The sequence below is a fragment of the Labeo rohita genome, chromosome 7 (assembly GCF_022985175.1).
Source record: "Labeo rohita strain BAU-BD-2019 chromosome 7, IGBB_LRoh.1.0, whole genome shotgun sequence".
Lineage (NCBI taxonomy): Eukaryota > Metazoa > Chordata > Actinopteri > Cypriniformes > Cyprinidae > Labeo > Labeo rohita.
The window spans coordinates 31,997,015-32,024,962 of NC_066875.1; the positions used below are offsets into that span (position 1 = coordinate 31,997,015).

A 27,948-nucleotide genomic window follows, 5' to 3' on the forward strand; every position below is an offset into this window, starting at 1 on the left:
TTTTCTTCTGTATGTGCAGCCGTATCCGCCTACAGTTGCGTCTGTGGAAGTTGAAGACTGTGAATGACAATCAGAAGAATCACACAGACTCACGGACCAGATTTCCTTTAATCAGACACATTGTCCCTCGTCTAAGGCATTTGTTACAGAAAAGTTGTCCATCTACTTTTTGACACTGTTGGGCTACATAAATGTTTTTGGTCATTAATGAACCTTACACACAAAAGAAGGTTGACCCTTATAATATCCTGATTTTTTTTTTTGTTCTTTTTCCTTTTGCTAAGTTAAAATGTTTTGTGTAAATATACACGTATAAAGGATATAAAATAGAAATTGCAATGGGACTGTTTCTTAAAATGATTTAGAAGTACATGTTGTATTCAGCTGTTGAACATGCATCACAACTGCATTTCCATTATGGACTGACCCGGTAAAATTGACAAGACAAATGCACCAGGAGAAAACTTTCCAGTTCCCATCATTGACAAAGCATGTGCACCGTGTGGCATTTTAATATCCGTTTAAATGAAGTCGTCATTAGTTTGTATCACCCTTGGTAATGCCCTGTCAACATGGATCAACTCAGTCATAAGCTCTCTTTTTAATCATCGTTGCTTTCATTCCCATATCGCTTGATGGCACTAGGATATGAAACATCAAATTATATTCATGAGAAGTCTTGCAAACATTTCCTTTTTGGAAGGGCAAGGAACATAGTGTCTAAATGGCAGCATTTTGGGTGAAACTGAACCATTAGAAAGTATGTTCAGTTCTTTAAGCTCCATAAATATAAGCCTTATTGCAAAAAATGATATTTATTGAGTGTTATGAATCAGGTTCTAATTGTGTATAAAAAGAGGTATATTTTTCATCTAGTGCATTCAATGTAACAGTGCATAAAGAACTAAAATAGTCTAGGACCTGTAATGGAGCTTCAATGGGTGCTGCACACCAATGGCCAACTAAGCAGACAAGGCCTTGGAATATTTACCAATATTTGGAAATCAAATATAGCTTTAGCTAAATATATTAAAACAGTTTCAAGCCATTTTCAACCTATTTACTCTATAAAATGGGCTTTGTGTTTTCTTTAAGGAGACTGCACCCACAAACTCCACTTTTCCCCCTTCTATAAATATGACATTTCAATATGTATCCCACTAACAATGACAATTTATACATTTGCAATTAACAAGATCATTTTAGAAGCAAATGGTTAAAGCTGAAGCACATTACAGAAGAATAAAGTTATTGGCAATCAATACAAACAACATAAGCTAATGCACAGTGGGTACATATTGTGTGTGTGTGTGCTGGAGAAGTCTGTTGCACATTGTCCTTAATCACTCCTTTCTCAGACATGCCACTGATCAAAAAGCACCTTGGAATGTCCATATTGAACCTGACCTGCAAGTGTAACAGTAGAGGAAGTGTTTGAATCTGAACCCAAGTGTCCGCTTGTTTACAGAATGAAGTTTGATGAAAAGCAACCCCAGTACAACCCTTTAAGACATCTTTCTCCCAACTCTATAGTGACTAGCTTGTGCTTCCTACCGTATGACAACAGTTTCTGAGGTGAAAGAAGCTCACTGGCTTTATTATTGTAAATCTATAGACTGTGTAGTGTGAAACCATAGTGTGAATTTGTAACCTAAACCTAACCCTAGATGTTATTATAGTGTACCTTCTAGGGAATGATAAGAACATGACTAACACAGACTGATGTGCACTTTCTTGCCGAACACTATTAGTATGCCAACTAATTCAGCTCAGGTAACAACAACTTCAAAAAATAGTTAGGATTTATCTTAAAATGCTCAAATTGGGGTTGAAATGGTAGTTAGGACTATAAAGTTTATAGCAAGTTCATATCAAGGACGATAACTACAAAGTTTTCATAAGCGTTCCTAATTCTATAAGAATTGCGTATTCCACAGAGGAACAATATCGCTGGAATAATTTCAAAAAACACATACGAAAATTTCTGACTTCCGTCAATTCTGTCAAATTTCTGTCAATCTGGTCCTAGCACTCGGAGTCCAAAATTCGCATCCAAAATTTTCGCACGTTAAAAAATAAATATGACCTCAAGTGTCAATCATGTTTACACAATGCAAAATTTCTGACTCAAGTTCCTTCCCGAGTTCTAAATTCTCGTCGGAAAATGTTGCATGTTAAAAAAAAATAAATACAACCTCACGTTTTGTCAATCACGTTTACACATTGCCTCCGACACTTCCGTATGTCATTTTGATTTTTCTGCGTTTTTTGCATCGTATCAAGCATTTTGAGAGGTTGTGTGCGTGACGAATTTTTATGAATATGAAAAACCGCATACGAGAATTTTTGACTGAAGGTCCTTGAACATTGATTCCGAAATTATCGTCCAAAATTTTCACATGTTAAAAAATAAATATGACCTCACGTGTCAATCGTGTTTACACATTGCCTTTGAAACTTTTGTCCGTCATAAATTTGAATCGGGTACGATTTTCTGCGTTTTTGCATCGTAGCAAACATTTTGAGAGGTCTTTTGACACCTTGACGTTCTGTGCATGACGAATTTTGACAAACACGAAAAACCGCAGACGAGAATTTTTGACTGAAGGTCCTTGCACACTAAGTCCGAAATTCTTGTCCAAAAGTTTTGCACATTAAAAAATAAATATGACCACATGTTGTGTCACATGTTGTTTCTGCATTTTTGCATCTGCAGCAAGCATTTTAAGAAGTGTTTTGACATCCTGAGATTCTGTGCGTGATGAATTTTAATGATTACGAAACACGAACATTTCTGACTCAAGGTCCTCGCACAATGAGTCCAACATTTTTGTACATTAAAAAATAAATATGACTTCACATCGTGTCAATCATGTTTACACACCGCCTCCGAAACTTTCATCAGTCATAAAAAATCGGATCGGGTTCAATTTTCTGAGTTTTTGCATCTGTAGTAAGGTTTTTTTTTTTTTTTAGAAGTGTTTTGACACCTCGAGGTTCTAAGCGTGACGAATTTTGACGAATACGAAAAAACGCACACGAAAATTTCAAGGTCTTTGCACACTGAGTCCGAAATTCTCATCCAAAACGTTTGCACGTTACAAAATAAATACGACCTCACGTTGTGTCAACCAGATTTACACACTGCCTCCGAAACTTTAGTCCATCATAATAAAGTTGGGATCGGGTTCGATTTTTCTGCGTTTTCGCAAAGGTAGCAAGCATTTTAAGAAGTGTTTTGATACCTCGAGGTTCTGTGCATTATGAATTTTGACAAATACGAAAAAACGCATGCAAAAATTTCTCACTCAAGGTCCTTGCACGGTAAAAAAAAAAAAAAAATGAATACAACCTCACGTTGTGTCAATCGTGTTAACACACTGCCTCCGAAACTTTCGTCCATCATAAAAAAAAAATAGGATTGGGTTAAATTTTAAGCATTGTAGCAAGCATTTTGCAAGGTGACACCTTCAGGTTCTGTGCGTGACGAATTTTGAAGGAAAAAAAAAAAAGAAAGAAAAAGCCACATACGAAAAACACAAAAACTTTAAACCGGTCCGATTTTTTTATGCCGGACTTCGGACTTTTTTCTGACTATAACTTTTTAAAATTGTTTTTGAATTTTTTTTGGCCTGGAAAGACGTTTTGTTAGCTGAACACTGTATGTTGTTAAACAACAGTACAATTTGTTGAATCGCAGAAATTTCAAAATTACAATACGTGAAGTGCTACTCGGAGCTGTTCGCGTCCTTGGACTCGGAAGGCAACACTACCAACGCCTCAATGAATGAACAGCGGTCAGGAGGTAACGTTACAGATAGGAGCTCCTAGAAAATTTCCAGTTTACAAGTGTAATTAAGCGTTTTATGTGGACTGGAACACTTTAGAAATTAAACATACGCTATCCTGACCAAGGTCTATATAGTTATCGTTCTTGGTGTGAACCAGAGCAGTTGAAAAGAGAGTTTTGACAAACTGTGGTCTCGCGGTCACGTGGTTCACGCAGCTCGCAATAACGTCAGTTCCAAACAAACTGGCGCCATGAACCTGTTTGAATGGGTTTAAGCGGGAAAACAAAAAACTCCAGCAATATTTGGTAATTATTAACTCATAATGTTAATGATATAATCCCGTAATGTGGACTATATTAATGTAACTAGAAATGATCCAAATTACATAAATTAAATAAATGTCAAAAATGCAACTCTTGGTTGTCCCACTAATGTACTTCCGCATTTCGCGACTCTCTTTTTTAACGGTTCTCGTGTAAACGAGCCTTAACAAAGCTAGTTTGAATCTATATCCATTACCAAGGAAGCTAACACAAGTCAAACTGTTTGCAAGACACTCATGGATATGTTCCTTCTGTGAAGGCCTGTGCGGTTTTCTGTCTATGGTAGGGTCTACAGATTGTCTCAGTCTTGCCTCTCACTTATTTTTGTCGGTATAAAAGATACTGTAAATATTGTAAGGCTTTTTATATACAGAGAGTATTGGCCACAGAGGGACCAAACGTCAAATGAACAGCTCCAGCCCACGACTAGCATAAACAGCATCTGCTGTGCTCCCATGTAACCACCGGCCAAACCGTCTTTTCGATGACTACACCGTCATGTGCTCGACTACATGCAGGAGTTGTTCATTCTTGCATTGCGAGAGCAGAACAACAGGTAAAAAAGCCCAACGTTAGTGCCTCTCTGAGTCAAAAGCTCAGTACAATGCTCAGTTCAAGGCATATAGCTGGAATGTTTGGATAGAAAAGACCTTGTCTCTCAGGAGGCAGCACTGGAACAGAATGGGCTTAAGTTATCCTTTTCTACCTTTACATCCATATAGTGTATATGAGTATGTACAATGTACATGAAAGAGTGTGAAAATTATAGCTAGGACCTAGCGATAGACCGATATATCAGTCAGCTTGTTTATTCGGCCAATGTTCAGACATTTTCAGTCTATCGCCATTGGGCGATAACAGTGTTCGCTTGGCCGACCAACAGACGTTTTACGTCTCCTCTTGTTATTTCTATCAGCAATCGGCCAACCTGCTCGTCAGATTTCAGGATTCACATCGGTCCTTTGTAAAACCGATATCGTTCGACCACTAGCTGAAAAAAACAAACCATTATGATCAAAGACGAGATATCTTTACAAGAACCATTCTGTTTTTGGGCAATAACACTACAGTTCATTGAGCAATGCCAAATTTCATGGACAATGATCCTACTCGTATACTTCATCATATAAGGCAGATATGAACCAGACATTTGGCTGAAAGGTAAAAGGGGTGGGGCGAAGCAAAAAACTTGGCCATATATTTTTATATAACCTACTGATTTTGATATTTTAAAGCTATTTACATTAATGGTAGTGTCAGTTGTTCACTGATATTAACAGTTAAGTCCTATTGGCAAAAATCATTCTTTTGTAGACGCATCTATCTAATTGCAACTGCCTAATAAGAAAATCCTTTTTGAATGCATTTGTTTCTTCAAGAGCTCACTCTTTAAAATGGAGGTCACTTCTACAATATCGACAATGAAAAATTTGGCATCAAACTGCCAGGCAAAGAACTATTGTGGCCTACATCATGTCCTGAGACATCACCTTTGCCAAGCGACCGATTGGCTTGCTACCTGCTCATGTGAACAGCCATTCATTAAAAGATCTCAGATATCCTTCAGTCAAACAACAGAAACTGACCAATACAACAAATCTACATATGCATATATACGGGTAAACTGGTATAAAATAGCTTATAAACAACAGCAATAACGGAAATCCACAAAAAAAAAAAAAAAAAAAAGTGGTGCCATGTTTTTTTTTTTTTTTTGTTTTTGTTGTTTTTTGGAGGGGGTGGGGACTTTTTTGCCTAGTGCTATGTGTACATTACCTTGTTTTACTACAAAAACACCCTCCCTGGTGACCCCACACAAATATAGTGCACTGCAGTGGTTTTCCTGCTGAGAACATTTGGCCAGCTCTACGAAAGATGTAGTGATAGTCCTTGTAGTGACGCCCCTCTCTTCTTGTCTGCATCTTCAGAACTCCGAGGGTTAAAGTCAGGCACAAGTGGCTTGAGAATGGCAAGTCCTCTCCGTCACACTTCATCTCCGTCGCCTATTGTTTCTCCACCTCACGCTGGCAGATGCATTGCAGAGCCACTGGAATTAAAATGCTGCCCGTTTCGCACTCCACGTAGAGTCCACTGCTGTTACAACAAGATGCATTTGTCTTTGTCCTTGGCTTCCTTCTTGGGTTTGCGTTCTCCTGTTGAGGGCTGTTTTCCTGGGCTTGGAGAAGCCGTGGCTCCCCCGGCTGAGGCTCCAGCGGCTGCCGGTCTATCTACCTGGTCGGCACCCGCTTCTGGTTGTTGTCCCTGGCAGGAGTGGAAGAAATGAACTTCTTATTTGAACTCTTTAAAGTGGGCATGAAATGGAAATCTTCCTTCTATTTTGTAATTGCATGTTACTGTAAACAATTCACCCATGCGTGTTTCATCAGGAAAAAAGCTCTTGATCTTCCATTCAAATGACAAACCTTTGTCTGTTGACATATGCCAAACTTTTCCTATCATTTAGTCCACTTAAAGGGATAGTTAACCCAAAAATGAAAATTTCTGTCATTAATTACTCACCCTCATGTCATTCCAAGCCTGTAAGACCTTCGTTCATCTTTACAACACAAATTACGATATTTTGGGTGAAATCCGAGAGCTTTCTGACTCTGCATAGACAGCAATGCAACTACCACATTCAAGTCCCAGAAAGGTAGTAAGGACATCGTTAAAATTGTCCATGTGACATCAGTGGTTCAACCTTAATTTTATTTTGCGCACAAAAAGTATTCTTGTAGCTTCATAAAGATACGGTTGAACCACTGATGTCACATGGACTGTTTTAACAAAGTTCTTAATTACCTTTCTGGGGCTTGACCGTGGTAGTATCAATGCTGTCTATGCAGGGCCAGAAAGCTCTTGGATTTCATCAAAAAAATAATTGGAAGAGATCTGTCGTTTCATCACAGATTTACATGTTCATGGTTTGCTAGGTCTTATTTGTCCTTGTAAACAACTAATGCAACAGCTTTTTAGCTGCCCCTATCAGGTCTGGACAGGTCAGGTCCATGACATTTATCTGGTGTTATGTCAGACTGGTCAAAGTGTAATATAAGCTGATATTTTCTAGAAAATGTTGGAATTTGAGGTAAATGTGATGATCTTAAGTGTTTGTTTTATTCATGTGTGCAGCTTATCAACTCACCTGTGCCTGCGCAGCCGCTGCTGCCGCTGCCTGTGCCTGTTCCTGCTCCTGATAGTACTGTGATGCTCTGCGGTCCTCCTCCTCTTGCAGCTTCTTTGCCAGCTCTAGATCACTGATGCCTTCTGGGATCTGTTCCCAGCCCAGGTCTGAGGCCTGCTGTTCTTGCTGCAGAGACAGCGCCATCAGGTAGTCCTGCACATACAAAGGGAAAAATTACAATGATCATCATCTACTCAGTCTCCCCAGTAAACTCAATTTATTTAGTATATAGTTAATGTATAAAGCAATAATATATAGACTAATTTTCAAATATACAAAAATACTGAAAAACCAAAGAGTTTGTGGGACCTGAAGGATTTCTCTGAAGAACAGAGGGCAGTTCAACTGTTCAGGGCAAACAAGGGACTAATGAACAACTATTACTAAAAAAAAACACAGCTGTGGATCATTCTGGTAACAATAGTATTAAGAACCAGGTGTATGTAAACTTTTGAACAGAGTCATTTTTATAAATTCAACAATTATTTTCTCGTGGCCTATATGTAAACGTCTTTAATGTGAAACATCTTATTCAGGTCAGTACTAAATAAACAATAACATGCATGTTGTATGATCCCTCTTATTTAGGTAAAATAATTAACATTTTGCAGATTCTGCAAGGTGTATGTAAACTTTTAACTTCAACTGTAAATAGGATAATAAAGTGCAGCCTAAACTCTTTGCTAAATAACTCAATCATATGGCATTAGAAAGTAATGCGAGTAGATTACATAATTTTCCTTTGTGGCTGAAGTATTCCTTTCTGTAGAGCATCATATTATATAGCTTAGCCTGAATCCTTACAGTAGTTAGGAGCTTACATAATACTTTGAACACAGTACATCATGCATATCCTGACAGTTTGCCCATGAATTGGCCATTTAGCTTGCCAACTGACCCCACAACACAGCACTACAATGACTGTTTTAGAGTAAAGACTGACTTTTAGAGCACAGTGATCCCCCAGCCCTTCACTCATACAGACACTTCATTATTAAACACCCAATACCAGAGCAGAAGAGAGACAGAGAAACAAAGGATCTGTGTCACGTGAGACACTTTTGTCCGGTCATCAGGCATTAAAGCATCCCAAAGGCACAGAGGGAGGGTTACAAAGAGCTGGAAGAAAGGTTGGGGAGCTTTTAACATCAATAATTGAGGAGATTTTCCAGCGGGCAACAGAGCAGAATTAGTGCTAGAGGACAGCAGTGCGCTACAAAGCTCAATATAGATAAACTGCACTTTCACAGAGACTGGCTGCGTCTCAGCTGAATGTCAACATTCACGACTCACTGTAATATCAGTCTACAGAGCTCGGCATTACCCGAGGGTCACTGTGACTCTGTGAAATGAAATGACTTAGTCACCCTGTTAGTTACACAGAGTATATTTCTATAAAGAAGGGGTTGAGTGATTACTTTAATGCCACAATTAAAATATCAGGAACTTAGATGTTTAAATAAGTTCCTGTTATCCAGAAATTTAGGAAAAATTCAAAGGGAAAGTTCACTCAAAAGAAAATTCTGTCATTAATTACTCTCATTTGACCTTCGTTCATCTTCGGAACACAAATCAAGATATTTTTGATGAAGTGGTAGTTACCTTGCTGTCTGTGCTGTCAGAAAGCTCTTGGATTTCATCAAATATATCTTAATCTATGTTCTGAAGACGAACAAAGGTCTTGCGGGTTTGGAACAACATGAGGGTGAGTAATTAATGACAGAATTTTCATTTTTGAGTGAAATGTCCATTCAATGTATTCTTACTGAATAAAAGTATTAATTTCTTTAAAGGGGTCATCGGATGCCCAATTTCCACAAGTTGATATGATTCTTTAGGGTCTGAAAAGTCTGTAATATACTTTGGTTATTCTCTGGTTGTGTAAAACAACATCCTTTTTACCTTGTCAAAATCAGCTCTGCAAAAATCATCCCATTCTATGGGATGGTTCCTTTAAATGCAAATGAGCTCTGCTCGCCCCGCCCCTCTATTCTCTCTGTGGAGTGAAGTGCTGCTCTGAGAGATTGTTTACTACGCATTTAGCGTGTTTAGCCGCAAAACTTGCTAACTAGCACGTTATTAGAAAAGGTGATTACAGAAATTCATAAAAAAAACCCTTATACTCATTTCTGCTGTAAGTGAAGCTGGTTCATGAATGATTTGCACAAATATAGACGCATTTATGTAGATCAGGAGTCACATTCCCTTCACAAACAAACATAATCCACTGCATCTTCAGTGGCTCAGATGTCGAGAGTAAATGACGATCACTATATTTATTATAACATCCAGCAACACAACACCTCAATCGCTAAATCTGAGATATTCTTATCTAACTTACATCCCTGCTCTGGCATCAAAACAATGGAGGTCGGACTGTTACAGCTGATCTGAGGTAAGACGCTCATGTCAATCAAATATCGTGGGAGCGGCTTGAAAAAGGGGATATTATTTTTACAGATTAATTAAAAACCACTGCTTGGATTTTTATCATTATAGGGTAGATTTGTACATACACTGCCAACACACATTAATGTTCAAACAACATGTAAAAGTGTAGTTTGCATCCGATGACCCCTTTAAAACAAATGTTCCTGACCCCAGACTTCTGAATGGTAGTGTATATGAATTAAATTCCATTCACAACTCCATGAGCTTTAATTGAAGAACCATGCAAATGTTCTTTTACAGACGTCACCCTGAGAAACAACTGCCATACACAGCGTTTATGACTGAAAGACACTGAGCATTCCTGAGAAATTACTAGTCCTGACCTGATCGATCTGGTCCTGCTGACCACGGTACACAGTTTCCGGGTCAGAGGGTGGCCTCAGATGGAACTCTGAGTCGCAGAAGTTTCCATCTCCGTCGACATTATGCAGACTTTCCCAAACCACCTTCTCCTCAGTGAGAAACCCCTGATCCGTCACCAGCAGGTACAGCTGGGCCTGAAGAACACAGAGAGAGCATTTATAAAAACATGCAGCAACCTTGCAGCTCTCGTCCATCAATCTTTCAACACTCCCAGACTGAGCAGCAGTGGTGTCATGTTCTGAAGTGTGTACATGAGGATCATGGAAGAGTTTTATCTGTGGGTGAAGTGTGTCCTGCTGTTACAGAACAGCTCCACTTCCTTTAGATAACAGACAGAGGCTTTACAGCCTCCCTGATAAGACAGTTGAGTGTTACATAGACAGTCAACATCCAAAACTATTCAAATTCTCAGTCACTCGAACATTTAGCCCTAAACAAGGGATCAGAATTATTATTCTTATTACCAAAAAGTATTAAAAAACAAAACAAAACTTCACTACCCTATACACATAACCTTCTCAACAGCATTTTAAAGTTCTGTTTTGGCCACTGGGGGGCACTATCATACAGCATCCCTCTAGAGACAAATGTACCAAATTTACTTGCTTATTGGAGCGCTTATTCACAGCAGCACTGAGCGGTCTTTCAGCATCCAGCATCTCAAATACACTTAAACGTCAACATACCTTAAATTTGGTCATGGTGCTGAAGTGATTGTTCCTGAAGAAAACACACAGTTCTCCCTCCTGTACGGTAGAAGTGAGTTCACACAAGCCGTGGTATGTTAGCTGAGTCGCTGTGCTGTTCAGAAACTGCTCTGCCACAAAACCTGTGAAAGAAAAAGCCAGTGTGAGATATTTCTGAAACACAAATTTATCAATGTAAAATCTTAAAGGCATAGTTCACCCAAAAAAGAAATTCTGTCATCAATTGCTTACCCTCATGTGGTTCCAAACCTGCAAGACCTCTATTCATCTTCAGAACACAAATTAAGATATTTCTGATGAAATCCAAGAGCATTCTGATACTGTATAGACAGCAATGCAACTACCACGTTCAAGGCCCAGAAAGGTAGTAAGGACATTGTTAAAATAGTCCACGTGACATCAGTGGTTTATGCGTAACATTACGAAGCTGTGAGAATACTTTTTGTGTGCAAAAGAACACAAAAATAACAACTTTATTTGACAATTTCCTTTCCTGTGTCAGTCTTCAACGAGAGTTCACAAGAGTACATTAAGAGAATTATTATAAATTGCTGAATAAAGTTATTTTTGTTTTCTTTGCACACAAAAAGTATTCTCGTAGCTTCATAACATTAAGGTTGAACCACTGATGTCACATAGACTATTTTATATATTCTACGTATATGATATTTTTACTATCTTTTTGTGCCATGAACATGGTAGTTGCATTGCTGTAAGTGCAGGGTCAGAAAGCTCTCGGATTTCATCAAAAATATCTTCATTTGTGTTCCGAGGATGAATGAAGGTCTTACGAGTTTGGAACAACACGAGGGTGAGTAATTCATAACAGAATTTTAATTTTTGGGTGTACTATCTTTTTAACATCCACCCTAGCTCACCTTGGTACATTACAGTGTCCGATTTGTAAACAACTCAATCATTTGTGTTTGATCAATCAGTTGATTCAATTCACAAAACTGCTCTAAATGATTCATTGACAATGACAATTCACCGGAGGTGGTGATTATCAGTGAATAATGACCTGAATTTTAGTCTCTTACACAAGCTACCATATGACTTCAGAAGACTTGAAGTCACATGGAATAATTTTATTATATTTTTATGTCTTTCTCGAAGTCATAAAGTCTCAGCCCCCATTCACAGTACCTTTAAATTTCTCCAGACAGAAGAATGTAAGTCATACAGGTTTGGAACAACATAAGGGTGAATAAATGAAAAAACGTTTGGGTGAGCTAATCTTTTAAACACACACTGTCTGAAACCCAAAAATCACACAGCCTGACAGAGACAGACTCGCATTCACTGGTACAGGGATAGAGTGTGAGTGGCAGAGGCTGACAATCAGCCTGAGAGACAGAAAAGACACAGAAACAGAGACAGAAAAGGTGCATTTCGAAAGACTTTTACAGAAAGAGCTAAAAAGATGGCAAGGGAGATATATTTAGATACAAACAGACTGAGAGAGGGAGAGAACGTTCCAGACTAAAAACTGTGAAAAAAGGAGGGTGTTTAAATGACTCTAAAACACTCCAATAGTTGTTTATTTGCATGATGCAATGGGGAAAACACTATTCGGGACATGGATTAATGTGTACAAGGCAATAATACATCCAAATGCACAGAAGCCTGGTAAAGAGTCAATTCACAACTTTCTAAGAAAAGTAAATTATGCTACATATGAGCACTTGCCTTCTGTAAGAAGCAGTCTGTATGAATGTGTGAAAGGAAAAGGAGAAGACAGATTAAAACAGTGAATACCCACCTTCTCCGGCCAGCTCGCTGTTGTCTGACTGCTTACAGCTGATTATCTTCTCTACCAACTGGTTATAGCTACAGTTCCCCACTGCCTTAACTATATCAGCCATCTACAGACAGCATGATAAAAACAAAGAAAGACAATATGCTGGTTAAAATATTAACATGAATGTTAATGTTCCACACAGGTGATTTTTTAGAATGGGTGTCAATGTAATGTGTACATGTGAAAATTAATTTGTACATTCCGTAATCGATGTAACAGTAAACCGCAGTAAATTTTTAACAGCTGAACTGTTTTTAACTTGATACAACCTTGGCGCTCATTGCGCAATATGCTAAAAAACACTGACTGGCAAACTCAGTTAAATAGTGTTGTGGACTGTAGCCCAGCGATGATAATATGCAATGAATTTGATAAATTAGTATATATATATTTATAAATATTTATCATTATTATGAAATTACACTACCAGTCAAAAGTTTCTGAACAGTACAATTTTTAAATGTTTTTTAAAGAAGTCTCTTAGGCTCACCAAGCCTGCATTTACATGATCAAAAGTACAACAAAAACAGTAAAATTTTGAAATATATTTACTACTTAAAATAAGTGTTTTCTATTTGAATATATTTTAAAATGTAATTTATTTCTGTGATCGAAGCAAAATTTTCAGCATCATTTCTCCAGTCCTCAGTGTCACATGAACCTTCAGAAATCATTGTAATATGCTAAATTTTGCTGATGCTAAAAATTCAGTTTTGAAATCACAGGAATGAATTACAATTTAAAATATATTCAAATAGAATTCAAACAGTTATTTTAAATAGTAAAAATATTTAAACATTTGCCACTTTTTGAGAGCAGAAGAGACTTATTTAAAAAAACATTCAAAATCGTACTGTTTAAACCTTTTGACTGGTAGTGCATTTTAATCATTTGTAAGTAATTATTTTATTGTAAATTTCATTTTTACTTTTTAAAAAATTAAAACTACTTACTGCACAGTGCATGTCATGTATTTGTGAAACTGAAATGATCATGATGACATCATGTGGTGACAACAAATGTTTCAGTGGAACTTGCTTTTCTAGGTTGTGAATCAGGATGCTGACCTGTGGGTCAACCAGCCATCCATGGTAAAGTGGGATATCCAGCAGGTCAAAGACGATGCACTCGGGTGTGTATTCAAATACCCGCACACCTGTAAACTTAACGTTTACATCCAGACCTGTCTGCAGTTTATGCAGCACTGCCATAGCATCACTCATATTCTACAAAAAGAGAGAGCAAAGGAATACAAAATAAATAAGTGAACAGTATAAATTTTTCCAACACATGCACACATTTCTGTAAAATGTCCCACCCAATTGTCTTACTGCTCTGAGCAGGAAAAATCTCATAACTGTAGACCAGTGACTAAAGGGCTCTAAACAGCAAAGTTCACCTCCTTTACTTCCTGTCTTTCTGTTTTGACCATAATGACCCTCCACTGACTCTCAAAAAAGCACAGCTGCAGGCTCACAAACACAAGCCACAGCGAGGCTACAAACTCCAGCTCAGTTTAACAGATAGAGTGTGAACATACGCGTGTGTGTTCAGCGTTTGATATTACGTTCCAGACCCTATGATAATAATAATCTGTTCGGCTCTCACTTTTAAGGACTCACAGTATGACCATCTGTTATGTTGATCGGTCGCAGCTCACAAAATGAGTGTGTGCGGACAGTTGTTGGGATTAGAGCTCGTAACACAACTCAACCATGTAACAACAACATTATATATCATAAACCATAAATCCCTGGAAATCAGTGAGATTATCTTTGCTCTTCTGTACGATATTTCTCTCCCTCTTTCTACCTTGGCCATTTTCTGTTGGTACAGGGGATTTCCTAGCACTTTCACTTAATTCAGTCCTAATCACTTATATCAGCATTCAGTGTTGTTTCAGTATTACTTATATATTATAATATGTTGAATAAGCTTTTTATATCTTCAGTTTTAATTTAATTTGGAGCTTTAGTTAATTTGTTATGTGCCAGTGTTATTGTAACAATAACACTGACAGTGTTCCAGCCAAATATCTAAATATTCTGACAGAACGCGGTTTATAAAAGCAATAAAGCAGTTAAGGCCATCGTAAATTATAAATACAGCCAAAAGTGTTGCAAAGCAGCAGCCTTTATCTGTTACTTTATTCATGATATAAGACAAACTCTCATGCCGTACAACCTATACGCTCAAGTTTACTAGCTCCTGGATTCTTTTTAAATGTGGCTAAATTCACACAGTCAGATTCTGAGGAAAAAATTCCAGTATTGTTCTCCATATAGTGGACTTAAATGGGACACAGCGGGTTTAAGGTCCAAATTGCAGTTTCAGTGCAGCTTCAAAGGGCTCTACGCAATCCCAGCCAAGGAATAAGTGTCTTTCTAGCTAAACAATCAGTCATTTTCTAAAAAAAAAAAAAAAAAAAAAATTAATATACTTTTTTAACCACATAGTTGCACTAGCTCTGCGTCCATGATGCTGATCCCCATTAAAGTCCACTATACGGAGAAAAATCCTGGAATGTTTTCCTCAAAAACCTTCACTTCTTTTCGACTGAAGAAAGAAAGACATTAACACCTTGATGACATGGGGGTGAGTAAATTATCAGGAAATTTTCATTCAGAAGTGAACTAGTCAGATATGTGGTATAACATAAATCAACAGAACATGTCATTAGGACAAATTTGGTTTTGACTTCAAATTTAAGGTAGTTACTTCCATTCTAGAAACCTGTCTTAACTGAATCTTAACATACCCAAACTGAATTCTGACACTGAATGAGCACAGCCTTCATCTCACCTTGACTCTGATCAGAATAACACAGGTCATCATCTTACGGCTCGATACCAAAGTATGATGTTTCCAAAACAACACTAGACACCTTCAGAAAACTGCTCAGTCATGAGTCCCTGCTCAACACAGGCCAGGATGAATCAGTGTGGCACAGGCTGACCCGATGGCCAGTGGGTGGATGAGAGCATGTAGAACTGGCACCGGGGTCGATGAGCGTTTGAGGTTTGACAGATCAGCCAAGACCCATCCACCCACAGCTCCCATTCAGTCCCATTGAGCCTGGCACCGGTTCCAACCCCCACCCACGCCCAGCCTGCGTGTGGTCCGGCTCTGTCCCTGTGCCCCTGCCAGCGTTTCTGAACCACTCCACTGCCCTGACCCATTTTCGCCAGCTCTATTATACTCGCTCCAGTCCAGCGATACTCACAGAGATGGCTATAAATGCTTTAATACAATCAAAACATCTATTAGACTGGAAAACAGATGATGAATACAGTCAAACCTGAGCGATGTTATTGTGCACTGTTTACACAGGCTAAACACACCAAGATCAATACGCAGAGAGCAGACAGGCCCTGTCAAGTTCTTCCGGACCTTTGTGTGTGTGTGTGCTCCTCTCTCACTCTGCCAAAAAAGCGTTTCACTAATTGTCACAGAGCCTGGCCGAAGAAAGTCACCTGACCAACAGTGTAAAGAAACCGCATTATTCAAGCATGAATGAAACTCAGCTAAACCTGAAACAGTCTCAAAACAAGTTACGTTATAAAAACCAAAACACAAGAACAAAGCAAAATCTCATACAGAAGAGAAGGAAGAGCAAGAAAGGAGCATGAATCCAGTCAGCCTCCACCTACTCCAATAAACAAGAACGCACATTGGGGAGCATCAGAAACACTGCTATCTTAATCCTCACATCCTCAAGCTCACATACAAAAATAGACTCGACTTTGAACTGCTTGGAAGTGAGATATTTCAAAATGAATAGAATATAATGCCAATTAAAAGACTCTCACATTAGCACTATTATACTGCATAAGCTATATACAGCTGAGGTCAAAAGATTACATACACCTTGCAGAATCTGCAAAATGTTATTTTACCAAACAATAAAAATGTTTTCACAAAATGCATGTTATTTTTTATTTAGTACTGACCTGAATGGTATTTCACATAAAAGACCTTTACATATAGTCCGCAAGAGAAATAATAGTTTATAATAGTAATTTATAAAAATTACTCTTTTCAAAAGTTTACATACACTTTTTGTTTGTTTGTTTTGTAATAATTGTTCATGAATCCATTGTTTGTCCTGAACAGTTAAACTGCCCACTGTTTTTGTGTATTTGAACCCTTTCCAACAATGACTGTATAATTTTCAGATCCATCTTTTCACACTGAGGACAACTGAGGGACTCATATGCAACTATTACAGAAGGCTTAATCGCTCACTGATGCTTCAGAAGGAAAAATGATGCATTAAGAGCCAGGGGGTGTAAACTTTCGAACAGAATGAATGTGTGTGCATTTTTCTGATTTTGCCTAAATCGTATTTTTTTTTTTCATTTAGTACTGCCCTTCTGAAGCTACAGAAGATACTTATATGTTTCCAGAAGACTAAATAAGTTAAATTTACCTAGATCTTTAAATGCAAAATGTTCAAATTCAAAATAATGCTGAAAAAAAAAACAAAGAATTTGTGGAACTTGAAGGATTTTTCTGAAGGACAATGTTAATTTTTAACTGCAGTTTTACTGTTCAGGAGAAACAAGGGACTTGAAATGAACCCTCATCACAAAACAAAACAAAACAAAACACAGCTGTGAATCATTCAGGTAACAGCACAGTATTAAGAATCAAGTGTATGTAAACTTTTGAACAGGGTAATTTTTATAAATTCAACTATTCTCTCGTGGACTATATGTAAACATCTTTTATGTCAAATATCTTACTCATGTCAGTACTAAATAAAAAAATAACATGCATTTTGTATGATTCCTCTTATTTTGGTAAAATAATTAACATTTTGCAGATTCTGCAAGGTGTATGTAATAAAATATGTAATAACAAACCTTATTGACCCTACACTTTTGAATGGTTGTGTATGTTTTTTCCCCTAGAGTGATATGGTTACAGCATATACAATTTAAATTTCTTTTTTGCTTTTTTTTACAGTAATAAAATGGGACTTTCACACTTTGTTTATGATAATTAGGGAAAAAATGTGACAATGCAAAAATGTCATAATGAAAAATGGTTACTGGGTTTCTGTAGGTTTTATGAAGGCAAATTAAAGACTTTTTAAAAACCTTTTTAAGACCAAGTAAAGACAATTTAAGTAACACAATGTGTTATATTAGCAACACTTCAGTTTGAAAAGACACCTTCGAACCGATCTCCTTTACTTTTTAATTCATTTTACAAAAACAGCTTTAGAAATAGAATTACACTGATCTAAAACACTAGAATTAACTAACCTTCTGATCACATTGCAAAGAGTGATGTTTTTCCTTTTTTATTTTCCTCCTTCTCGTTTTCCAGCGCAAATGTCTAAAGATCTTTAAATCAAAATATTTACTTGAGAAGCAAAATGACAAAAAATAAATATTGTTTTATGAGAAACTGATCAAAATGAAGCGAGTTTATAATTAAAAAAAAGCATAGATATCTGCCAATAAACTCAACTCAAAAACTCAACCAAGGCAAAAACAGAACAAGTTTTCATTCCTAATTGACATATATTTGTTCTTGTTTTAAGCATAAGCTCACTTAATTTTGTTTAGTTTCTCATAAAACAAAAAATTGCTTTTCCAGTAAATGTATTTTGATTCAAGATATTTATTTTGGAAAACAAGACAAAGATACTGGGGAAGATATGCAACAATGCACCGATTCATGCCATGGCTTTATGAATTTAAGACTTTCTGCTCTTTTTTCAAGGCCTTAATTTGTAGAAGGGTGAATTAAGACCTTTTTAAGTCCTGCAGAAACCCTTATATAACAATGTTTTCCCTGTTGATTTGGGGGTGAAATATGTACCTAGTTTTGTTTTGGAAAGGCTTTGTGGAGTACCAGTATATATTCTACACAGGCTAATAAGGAGAAGGATAAAACATCACTGTATTGGTCCCTGTCATGCATCCCTACACACCGTTTGAGAAGAAATGAGGCGTCTCTTTGACCCTATCTCCTTACATGTCAAATTCTGTAGAGTGCACAATTCCATGAGAGCCTCATACTCTTACTCAGTGCAACACAATGATGATATTCACTCCTGCAGTTATATAAACACTGGGATCCAGACTGGAATGGACCAGTTCTCACAATTCTTTTAATTCAATGGCAATTCCATGCTTTCTTGTCCTTATTTCCTGTTGGAATGGAAGCTGCTGATCTAGATGACTACCACAGCTTGTTTCCTAAAGGCACTGATATCCCACAGACAATAACCGGCTGTTTAATGACAGAGAACCAAGCAATGCTCACTACAAGAACTAAAGGATGTTTTAAGAAGAGATGTGAGAATGTGAGAAAGCTATTTGTCAGAGTGTCTACATGAGTCTTGGCTAATGTTTTCTCCTCTGTCAGAGCCTTAGGCCTCACCTTTCTCTACTCGTTGTCGGTGTTAACACTGCACCATCACACAAACACAGAGAGAGCTATGTAAACAAACTGGCTATCTTCAATAGACTCGTGTTCTGCGAGTCACGAGCAAAAGTGCCGTTTCTTTTACCTGCTCGTAGTTCAGCCGCTGAGCCTCCGAGATCTCTTTTGGCTTGGCTTCAAGGATATAGTCTCCTGGTGTGAAGGAGCAAAAGTAAGAAAAAGAAAGGGAGGGTTAGGAAAAACATTTGAGAGACAGTGCACTTATGAAAAACACATGCTCAAAGGAGACATCAGTCTCCTCTTCACCCTGATGTAATTAATAAAATGTCTACACGTGCCAATAAACCAAAATCAGCAGATATTTGCAACCCAGATCTTTCTGTATTTACAGCATAAGCGTGTCTGAACCCTACCCGTTTTAGTGTTTAAGGGCCTACGAGGTTGAACAAGCCTTTCACAAAGTTTGTTTATATGTCTGTTTGTAATGTTTTTTTTTATGTTTTTGAGCTACAGTCTTTATCTTAAAGTCCAATTAGTTTCAGAATTCAATTCAATATTTAGTTTGACCTCAAAGAAAGTTTACCATTGACCTCTTTTTATTGTCCTGTTCGAACTAACTCTCCCGCAGTTCAGTGAAGGGGGCTGGAGCAGAGACAGGGGGCATCGATGGCTGCTGGCATGCTGGCAGACATGAGAATATCTGACCCTGGGTTTTGCTCTAATACTGAACCACCTGTCATCCGTCTCATTAACATTCTGAACACACGTACAGCTCTAGGTAGAGCACTGCTCGGCCGTACTGACCACTAAATCAAGGCCAAATCACAGTAAATAATCCACTCCATTACAGAGCAGTCTATTGCTATTGATTCCCACATACCCGTCACTTTTCAAAGCTTTCCAGTGACTTGTCATTGTACTAATAATGTAGCGATACTGAATTATATGGTCGCGCCTGCCATAGTTCACAACAAATGAGTTCAGAATGCCAGAGGAAGCCTAGATGTTTCTGCTCTGACAAAGCACGAACGTGTGAGAGAGCAGCGTGAAGCTCGGCGGTTTTATTTTCGGCCCACTCCCTCAGACTCCCGCTTCCTCTGATTGGTGCCAAGAATGCAGCCCAGCACAGGCAGGTTCATTTGGGCCACTTTCACTTATTTCTGCTCAGCAAAAACCCTCCGTTCCAACTCCCGCCTCCTCATCTCTTTTTCAGTTGATCTTCTCCAGCTGATCTTTTACTCAGTCAATTAGGGGTGTAATGGTACACAGAAATTACAATTCGGTATGTACATCGGTTTCGGTTTGATGAGTTCAGTACAATAAAAAATATTTTTTTCATTTATTTTGAACAGACAGAAGTGCTACACACGTTGCATGAGCAGTTGTTTTTGACTTGAATTAGATTGTATAATTTCAAGATTTAATGCAAAAACCGTATGGAAGTCCATTTCCACCACTGAATAAATTTTTTTTTTTTTAAATGTCAATGTTTTTGTCTTACAGCTGTGACTTTTTTTCTCAGAGTTGTGAGATATAAACTCGCAATTGCGAGTTATGAAGTCAGAATTGCGAGATTTAAACTAACAATTCTGAGAAAGTAAGTCAGAATTGCATGATATAAACTTGCAACTGTGAGTGATAAAGACAGAACTGCGAGATATTCTGACTTTCTTCTCAGAATTGAGTGATATAAACTCACAACTGTGAAAAATAAAGTCAGAGATAAAAACTTTTTCTCGCAATTCAGAGTTTTTTCTCACAATGACGACTTTTTTCCTCAGAATTTAGTTATAAACTCACAATTGCAAGTTATAAAGTCCAATTCTAATAAAGTAAAATAAAAAAGAAAATAAAAGGTAAAGAAGGTAAAGGTAAAAAAAAAAAGACTGTTCTCAGATTTACGACTTTATACCTCAATTCTTAACTCTTAAAAGTCACAATTGCAAGATATAAATGTGCAATTCTGGAGAGAGAAAACTAAAAATTGCGAGTTTATATCTTACAATTCTGATTAAATAACTCTGAGAAAAAAGTCACAATTGTGAAATATAAACTTGCAATTCTGAGAAAAAAGTCAGAATTGTGAGTTTACTGTATATCACCCAAATCTGACTTTCTTTCTCAGAATTGCAAGTTTGTATCACACAATTCTAAAAAAAAAAAAAAAAAAAATCAGAACTGCGAGTTTGTATCTCACATTCTGAGAAAGTAAGTCAGAATTGCAGGATGCAAACTTGCAATTGTGAGAAAAAGTCAGAATTGCGAGATAGAAAGTTACAATTAACTTTTTTTGTTTATTCAGTGACAGAAATGGGCTTCCATTGATTGGTCTGACTTTAGATTTGTGAAATTATGTACATAAGACACCTGCACAAAACAAAAATAGCAGACTGAATGAAAATGCAAATTCACTCTCTGACAGCAGGTGGCACTTATGAAACAGCAGCAATATAGAGTTTCCTTGGTTACCTCTGTAAACAAATCAGCGCTGCACTTATAAACACTACTTGAATATGCATTATATGGAGGAAAGAGAAAAAGAAAATGGGATCGAAACCTTTCTGAATATAGTCAGTTCTTCTCAGAGATAAAAAAAAAAAAAAATACTTTTTTTTTTTCCCCTATATTTCAAGCATAGCGAACAGTGAGCTTGATCTGCCTTTTACAGTATTTTCTCTTCTTTACATACCTCATAAAAATTCTACACAAATTATATTTTGGGAAATGACTGCAATGTAGTTTGTGTGCAATTCTGGAAAAGACATTAGCCAAAATAAAACTAAAAACTCCAGATCTACATAAATGCGTGTCTATGTTTGCGCAAATCATTTGTGATCCAGCTTCACCTACAGAAGAAGTGAGTATAAGGTTTTTTTTAAGAATCTTTGCAAATTGCCTTTCCTACAATGTGCTAGTTAGCAAGTTCCGTGGCAAAATTTTACAGTCTCTCTGAGAAAGGCTCGTCACCCCACGGATCACGGAACATGCACCAAAACAGCTTGCTCTGAACAGAGCTGTTTTTGACAAGGTAAAGGGGTGTTGTTTTACACTACCGTTGAGAAATTTTAACCAAAGCATGTTATAGACTTTTCATTAAGACCCTAAAGAATCATATGTACTTGTGGAAAATGGGCATCCGATGACACCATTAAGGGAATAGTTCAAACAAAAGAAGATTCTGTCATCATCATGTCGCTTCAAACCAGTATGACTTTATTCCTTCGGTGGAACACAAATAAAAATTGTACTGGTTGCACTTTTTCATGGACATGGCCAGCACAAAAATGAGATTTGTACGCTTAAACAAACTGCTAGAATAAATCATAAAAGCGGTCCATAAGAATGCATGTGTTATATTCCAAGTCTTATGAAGGCAGATGATAGTATCAGACTGAAATTCGTCTTTATTTGCTAATAATACTCAAAATCAAACTCAAAAGAACAACAGAAAAAGATTATGAATGTGTTACAGCAGACTTTTAAAGAATAATGACTTCGATTTGGGTCTGCTTGTCTCACAAAGTTAAAATCAAAAGACTTGGAATATAACACACAAGTAATATCCCAACTTTTATGACACTTTTATGGTGACTGTCCATACTTTTTGAATCTGGAAAGTCTCAGTCTCCGTTTACAGTAATTGCATGGAAAAGAGCAACCAGTGCAATTCTTTTAAAAAGCTTCTTATGTTCCACAAATAAATAAAATCTTACCAATTTGGAACAATTTATTTAGGGAACCAAACACATTTAATGACACAAATCAGTCATTAGGCTCTGACCAAATTGTTTTGCTGCTAATAAAATATTTTACACTTTTGTATGAATTTATTGCATCAAACTTTGATCAAGCCTTCAGTGTAAAATAAATTTGGGTTACTTGGATGCATACTATATAATCCCACAGTAACTGAAATGCACATCTTGATCAAATCAGAAAAGACTGTGCAGTTGACAGAGTTTGTTCATGGGCCACTGACTTTGCCTGGAAATGAAACACTAACAGTGCTGTAAAGTACAGCAGAGAGATAGATGCTGCCTAATGGAGTTAAACAGCTTACTGCACCTAGGGAAGAGAAAAGCAATTTACAGAGATGCCTGTGTAGCTAACCATGGGATGTCTCATAGAGCATAAGCGAGCGGATATGAATATAGCCTGCTGAATAAACGCAGCTCAAAGCTTTGATGGGAGTGCCTCAAAAGAAACATTCAGTAGGTCAAACGAGCAACAGTAAATGTAAAAAGTGCCCAGCTGGCACACTCTTCATCTGACACGGACTGTATCTAGGGGATTTCTGTGTCCTATATGTCAGGCATGCTTTAGATCACATGGATGGACGTCCTTACAACAGCTCAGCAATAAGAGGAATACTTCAGAGTGGTCTCTAGGCAGACAGCTGGGAATGGGGTGTGTTGAACGGCCACAAGCATGTTCAACGTAGTCAAGTTTTCCAAGCCAAACTGACCTCACAACTACTGCAAGCTACGGGAGGTAGTATTTCCCATCTGAAGCTGCTGTACTCTTGTCACTTATATCATATTACACATTATGCCTTGCCATTTTAATCGCATGTTCAGTCAGGAATGGGGCTGAAATATAATCATTTTATATCCAGTAAATATAATTATATATGATACAGATTTAAAATGATTCTATTTCAACCCCATTCCTGACAGAGCATGCAATAAAATGGGAGAGTAATGGGAATTATTATTATTATACACATTATATAAATCAATTAAAAAATAAACAACATGATTAGGCTTTCCAAAGTTATATAATATAACCATCTGCCATACAAACACACATGGTTGATAAATACTCTAATTCTGGGTGGAAAAAAAATGTTTTACTTTGCAAAAGTTTGTCAAGTTCTAAAACTGAAAATATACACCGTAGTGACCACACCCATGTGAGGAATGACATTTGGAGACTACATCCTTTGCGGTCACAACCACTGCACTTTATGAGTTCGAACAAGGCACAAGTTTGCAAAGTTTATAACGTCTGTACTTTCCAGGAAGATTCCAAACAAAACAATCTGAATCCAGTAAAGATTCTGCATTTTATAAATCTCTTGTGGCGTTCCACTTTGGATAAAAGCATCTGCTAAATGACTAAATGTGTTTGTTAAAGTCTTCAAGGAGTGCTAAGAGAAACCACTGCACATATGAATAACACTGAATAACACTTCTAGAGCTGATATCTATATACATCTCATACTTGGCATTTCTAGAGTGTGTGAGGTAAAATAAGCTTACAGCTAAAACACTCATCATAAGGTGTCACAACATTCAAATCCAATCATACGCTTTCAGGTTGACTAACTTTTATTATAGCTTTCAACAACTGGTGTGCTTTCTTGTGATATTTTTTTACTTTAACAAGCTGCTTTTACATTTCATCAGTGGTATTTAGGACTAGCAGACAGATGCTTTTAAATTATTAAAAACATTTTAAACTAGCTAAAAAAGTTAATGCAACGTGAGAAACTGAGGACCAGGCAACTGTCAAACTGCAGTAATGTAACACTTCAGTGTTCCAGGTCAACATGCCACAGTGGAAATAGGGATCTGGATTTTGTGACGTTGCGAGAGGACAAGCCCCTGGGTATTTCCCTGATCTGGTGCTGTCCATCAGCATCCTGAAGACATATCACATTTTCACATTCTCTGATGTTTATCAGGCTGTTTATCGTACTCACAAGCATCTAACTTGATTTACAGACTGACTTCTTCTCAAACACTTTCTGAAGCCATTTAGATTTTTCATGTAGAGGTACATGGAGAAAATGTCTAACCAAAGAGCATATGTTGAAATTCCGCTACACAATCCTATAATTAGGATGACATGCTTTTGCATGGTTCTTACTGTAATTTCATGCCCTATGCTGGATAAATTTAAATTTGCTTTTGGGGAACGAACTAGCAATTAGTGACATGAAGCTGCGGGTAGAAGTAGCCAGTTTTTCCCATTATGGTGCTGTCAGTGAGCCCATCATACTTTGCATCTCTGTCTTTTTTTATTAGCTCTTCAGATTACATAAAAACTAAAACATCTACCCTGACCCCTCCATTGGACAGATACTGTGTCAAATCAACAAATCCATGTTTACAGTCCACATCTATAATGCAAATAAAACACTCACCTAAATATTCCATCAGCTGCTCTGCTGTTATTATCTCCATCATTGGCGGCAGCTTGACCTGTGCAAGAACCAGAGAAAAATCATTTTACAACCAGTTTAAATTACAAATTGTGTAGGAGACCTTTTTTCATTTGACGATGTTATGTAATACGTATACATAAGGGTTATGGTGTTTAAATAGGCTGCTGTATCAGCATAAATGCACTTTGAGTAGAGATTTTATTCTATAAGAAAAAAAGCATCTTAAAAACAGCCTGAACGTGGCTATCATCTTCAGATGCCAGTGGCTTTTAAAGCAGTCACAGCTGAAAAACATAGTGCCTTTTTTTCTAGATGAAAGACCGAGCACTGAAATAGCGCCTCATGTGCCTGCCAACTCACTGTCAAAGCCAATAATTAAATGTCATCTTTATAATGCAAATGAGTCCAGGGCTGAAAGCCAGAAGTTATTGGTGTGTCTGTAAAATGACTTCGAACCAAACCAAAATACTGGTATGGCTCTACAAATACATGTCAAAGGGGATGTTATTTAAAAATATGGAGAAAGAAAAACAAATCTGAAGGATGAAGACTGAATTTCAAGTCAATCCTAATTGACTCAATAGTTTTCACTGCCCATACTATTACAAAACACTGTCAAATAAGAGGAAATAATGTGTCACATTTTGTTTCCACATTTTCACAATTTGTTTAGCCAATTATGGACTATAGTTGTACAATAATTAAATAAGTCACATTCACAGAAACAACTAGTGTGATACAACTGCGTGAATTCCAAAAAATGATAAAAAAAAAAAGAATTCCTTTTTTTTTTTTAAACTAAAAGTTGCATTTTGTTTCATCACTCATACTGCTTGTTTAGACATTTTTTCATCAGCAGAAGTCTGGCGTAATCGCATCCATCCTGTCTCATACCAAAACTACATAAAATAAATATATTATTATAATTTCTATAATTAGTAAAACCAGTCGTAAGTAGCATGGGTATAACTGTAGCAATGATTGATTTTACTTTTATGCCAAAATTATTAGGATATTAAGTATTCAGTTCCATGAAGACGTTTTCTAAATTTCCTAAAACTTAATTTTTGATTAGTAATATGCATTGCTAAGAACGTAATATTGGTTAACCTTAAAGGCAATTTTCTCACTAGTTTGATTTTTTTTTTTTTTTTCACCCTCAGATTCCAGATTTTCAAATAGGTGTATTTCAGCCAAATATTGTCCTATCCTAACAAATCACACATCAATGAAAAGCTTATTTATTCAGCTTTTAGATGTATAGATCTCAATTTCAAAAATTGAACATTATGACTGTTTTGTGGTCCAGGGTCACAAATATCTCAAAAGTGTTGCTCGTGTCTTTGTGTAAAGCTTTTTAATAAATGATCAATGTCTTAATGCGCCTGTGATGGCTAGTGCGCTTAATAAGTACACAATCACAACAGAATAAAATGTTTCAAAGGACAAAACCCAGCTCTTGCACATCTATAACTTGACAGGTACTGGGAGCTGTCAAACGAGTAGACTCTCATCTTATTTACCTTCCATGACAATAGCAGGACATTCATAATAGCCAGCAGCGGACACGGCCCGTTCTCATTCTGTGTGATGATAGGCGTGTTCTCCTCCTTCCACTTTATCCACTTGATGTGGTACAACGACTGACCGGTCACCCTGTCTTTAGAACAGGGGATTTTCGTTCCCTCAGCCCCGTATTCACCTTGAACAGCCAAAGCCAGTCCCTTGTCCTCCAGTCCCTCGCTGTTGAGGTCTGAACTCGGGCAGGAGTTCAGATTGGAGAAGGACTCCAGTGAATCAAAGCTGCGGGACTCTCCTGCGATGCTGGGCTCACTCCCACTCGGAGGACCCTCGGAAACGGTGTGATCGTTTGAATTTGAGCTCGCAGATTTTGCTTTGTCCGAACTCAAAAAAGCAGACTTGGCCAGCTTCGTCGCTTCTTGCGTCGCTCCATCCAAACCGTCCGCTTGCCCGGTATTGATGTCGGGTTGATCTCCCGTGAGGTTGTTTACTAACTTTGAGGTGCCACCCTCCTTATTCCCAGCGGCGGTCGCCGATGGTTCGTAGCCCATCCCGTTGCTCAGCTGATCCGTTGGATCGGGCGACAGTGTCTCTGGTAAAGCGCTCGGTTGTCCGCTCTTGCTTACTGTCTCAGCAGCATCTGATGTCTGTGTGCAGGGTGTAGCATTAGCACCGCTAGCACTTGCACAAGTACTCAAAGTCTCTCTCTTCTCGCAGACATCTTTCATTCCGCCGACTGTTTTGATATCCGCGGGCTCTGCGGGGATAGCGGTGCACAGGACACTTCCTCCTGCGTCTCGATGAGGGTTTCCATTCTTCTCCATTTCGCTGAACGCATCGACGACAACCTTTAACTAGATGGCAAGCTCCAGTCTCAGCTCCGACGACGCCATGACATCTCCACCTCTGACGTCACCCCTTCATAGACACTTATTTACCGAGTCCGACTATACACAACCGCTGACTGTATGTCATTTTACTAGCGACTTAAAGGGATAGTTCACCCAAACAGAAGAATTATGTCATCGTTTACTCACCGTTTTTTTGTTCCAAATCTGCAGGACTTTTTCTTACGTGAACACGAAAGGAGATGCCAGGCAGACCGTTAGACTAACAGTCTGAGGAAACTGAATGGAGAACGAGACTGTCAGTCTGCCTAACATCTTTGTGGTAGTCCACTTAAGAAAGAAAGTCAAATAGGTTTGCAACAACATGGGGGGGAGTAAATAATGACAGAAC

At 37.7% G+C, this 27,948-nt stretch overlaps 1 protein-coding gene across 1 annotated transcript; it reads right to left on the reverse strand.

Annotated features, from left to right (window-relative positions):
• Positions 1-89: 89 nt before the first annotated feature.
• mindy2 (MINDY lysine 48 deubiquitinase 2) lies at positions 90-27,919 on the reverse strand. The gene is made up of 9 exons (XM_051114051.1): positions 26,712-27,919; positions 25,168-25,225; positions 19,147-19,211; positions 13,688-13,846; positions 12,582-12,684; positions 10,799-10,941; positions 10,073-10,246; positions 7,260-7,451; positions 90-6,376 (listed from the first exon to the last, which is right to left on the reverse strand). The coding sequence occupies exons 1-9, from the start codon at positions 27,531-27,533 to the stop codon at positions 6,212-6,214; spliced, it is 1,881 nt and encodes a 626-aa protein (XP_050970008.1). The 5' UTR covers positions 27,534-27,919; the 3' UTR covers positions 90-6,211.
• Positions 27,920-27,948: the final 29 nt, after the last annotated feature.

Coding starts and splice junctions, on each gene's coding strand:
- mindy2 (XM_051114051.1), bottom strand. CDS start 27,533: ATGGAGAAGAATGGAAACCCTCATCGAGACGCAGGAGGAAGTGTCCTG. Junction 10,942..12,581: donor CAGCGAGCTGGCCGGAGAAG/GTGGGTATTCAC, acceptor TTTCTTTCACAG/GTTTTGTGGCAGAGCAGTTT. Junction 7,452..10,072: donor AGCAGGACCAGATCGATCAG/GTCAGGACTAGT, acceptor TTGTATGTGCAG/GACTACCTGATGGCGCTGTC.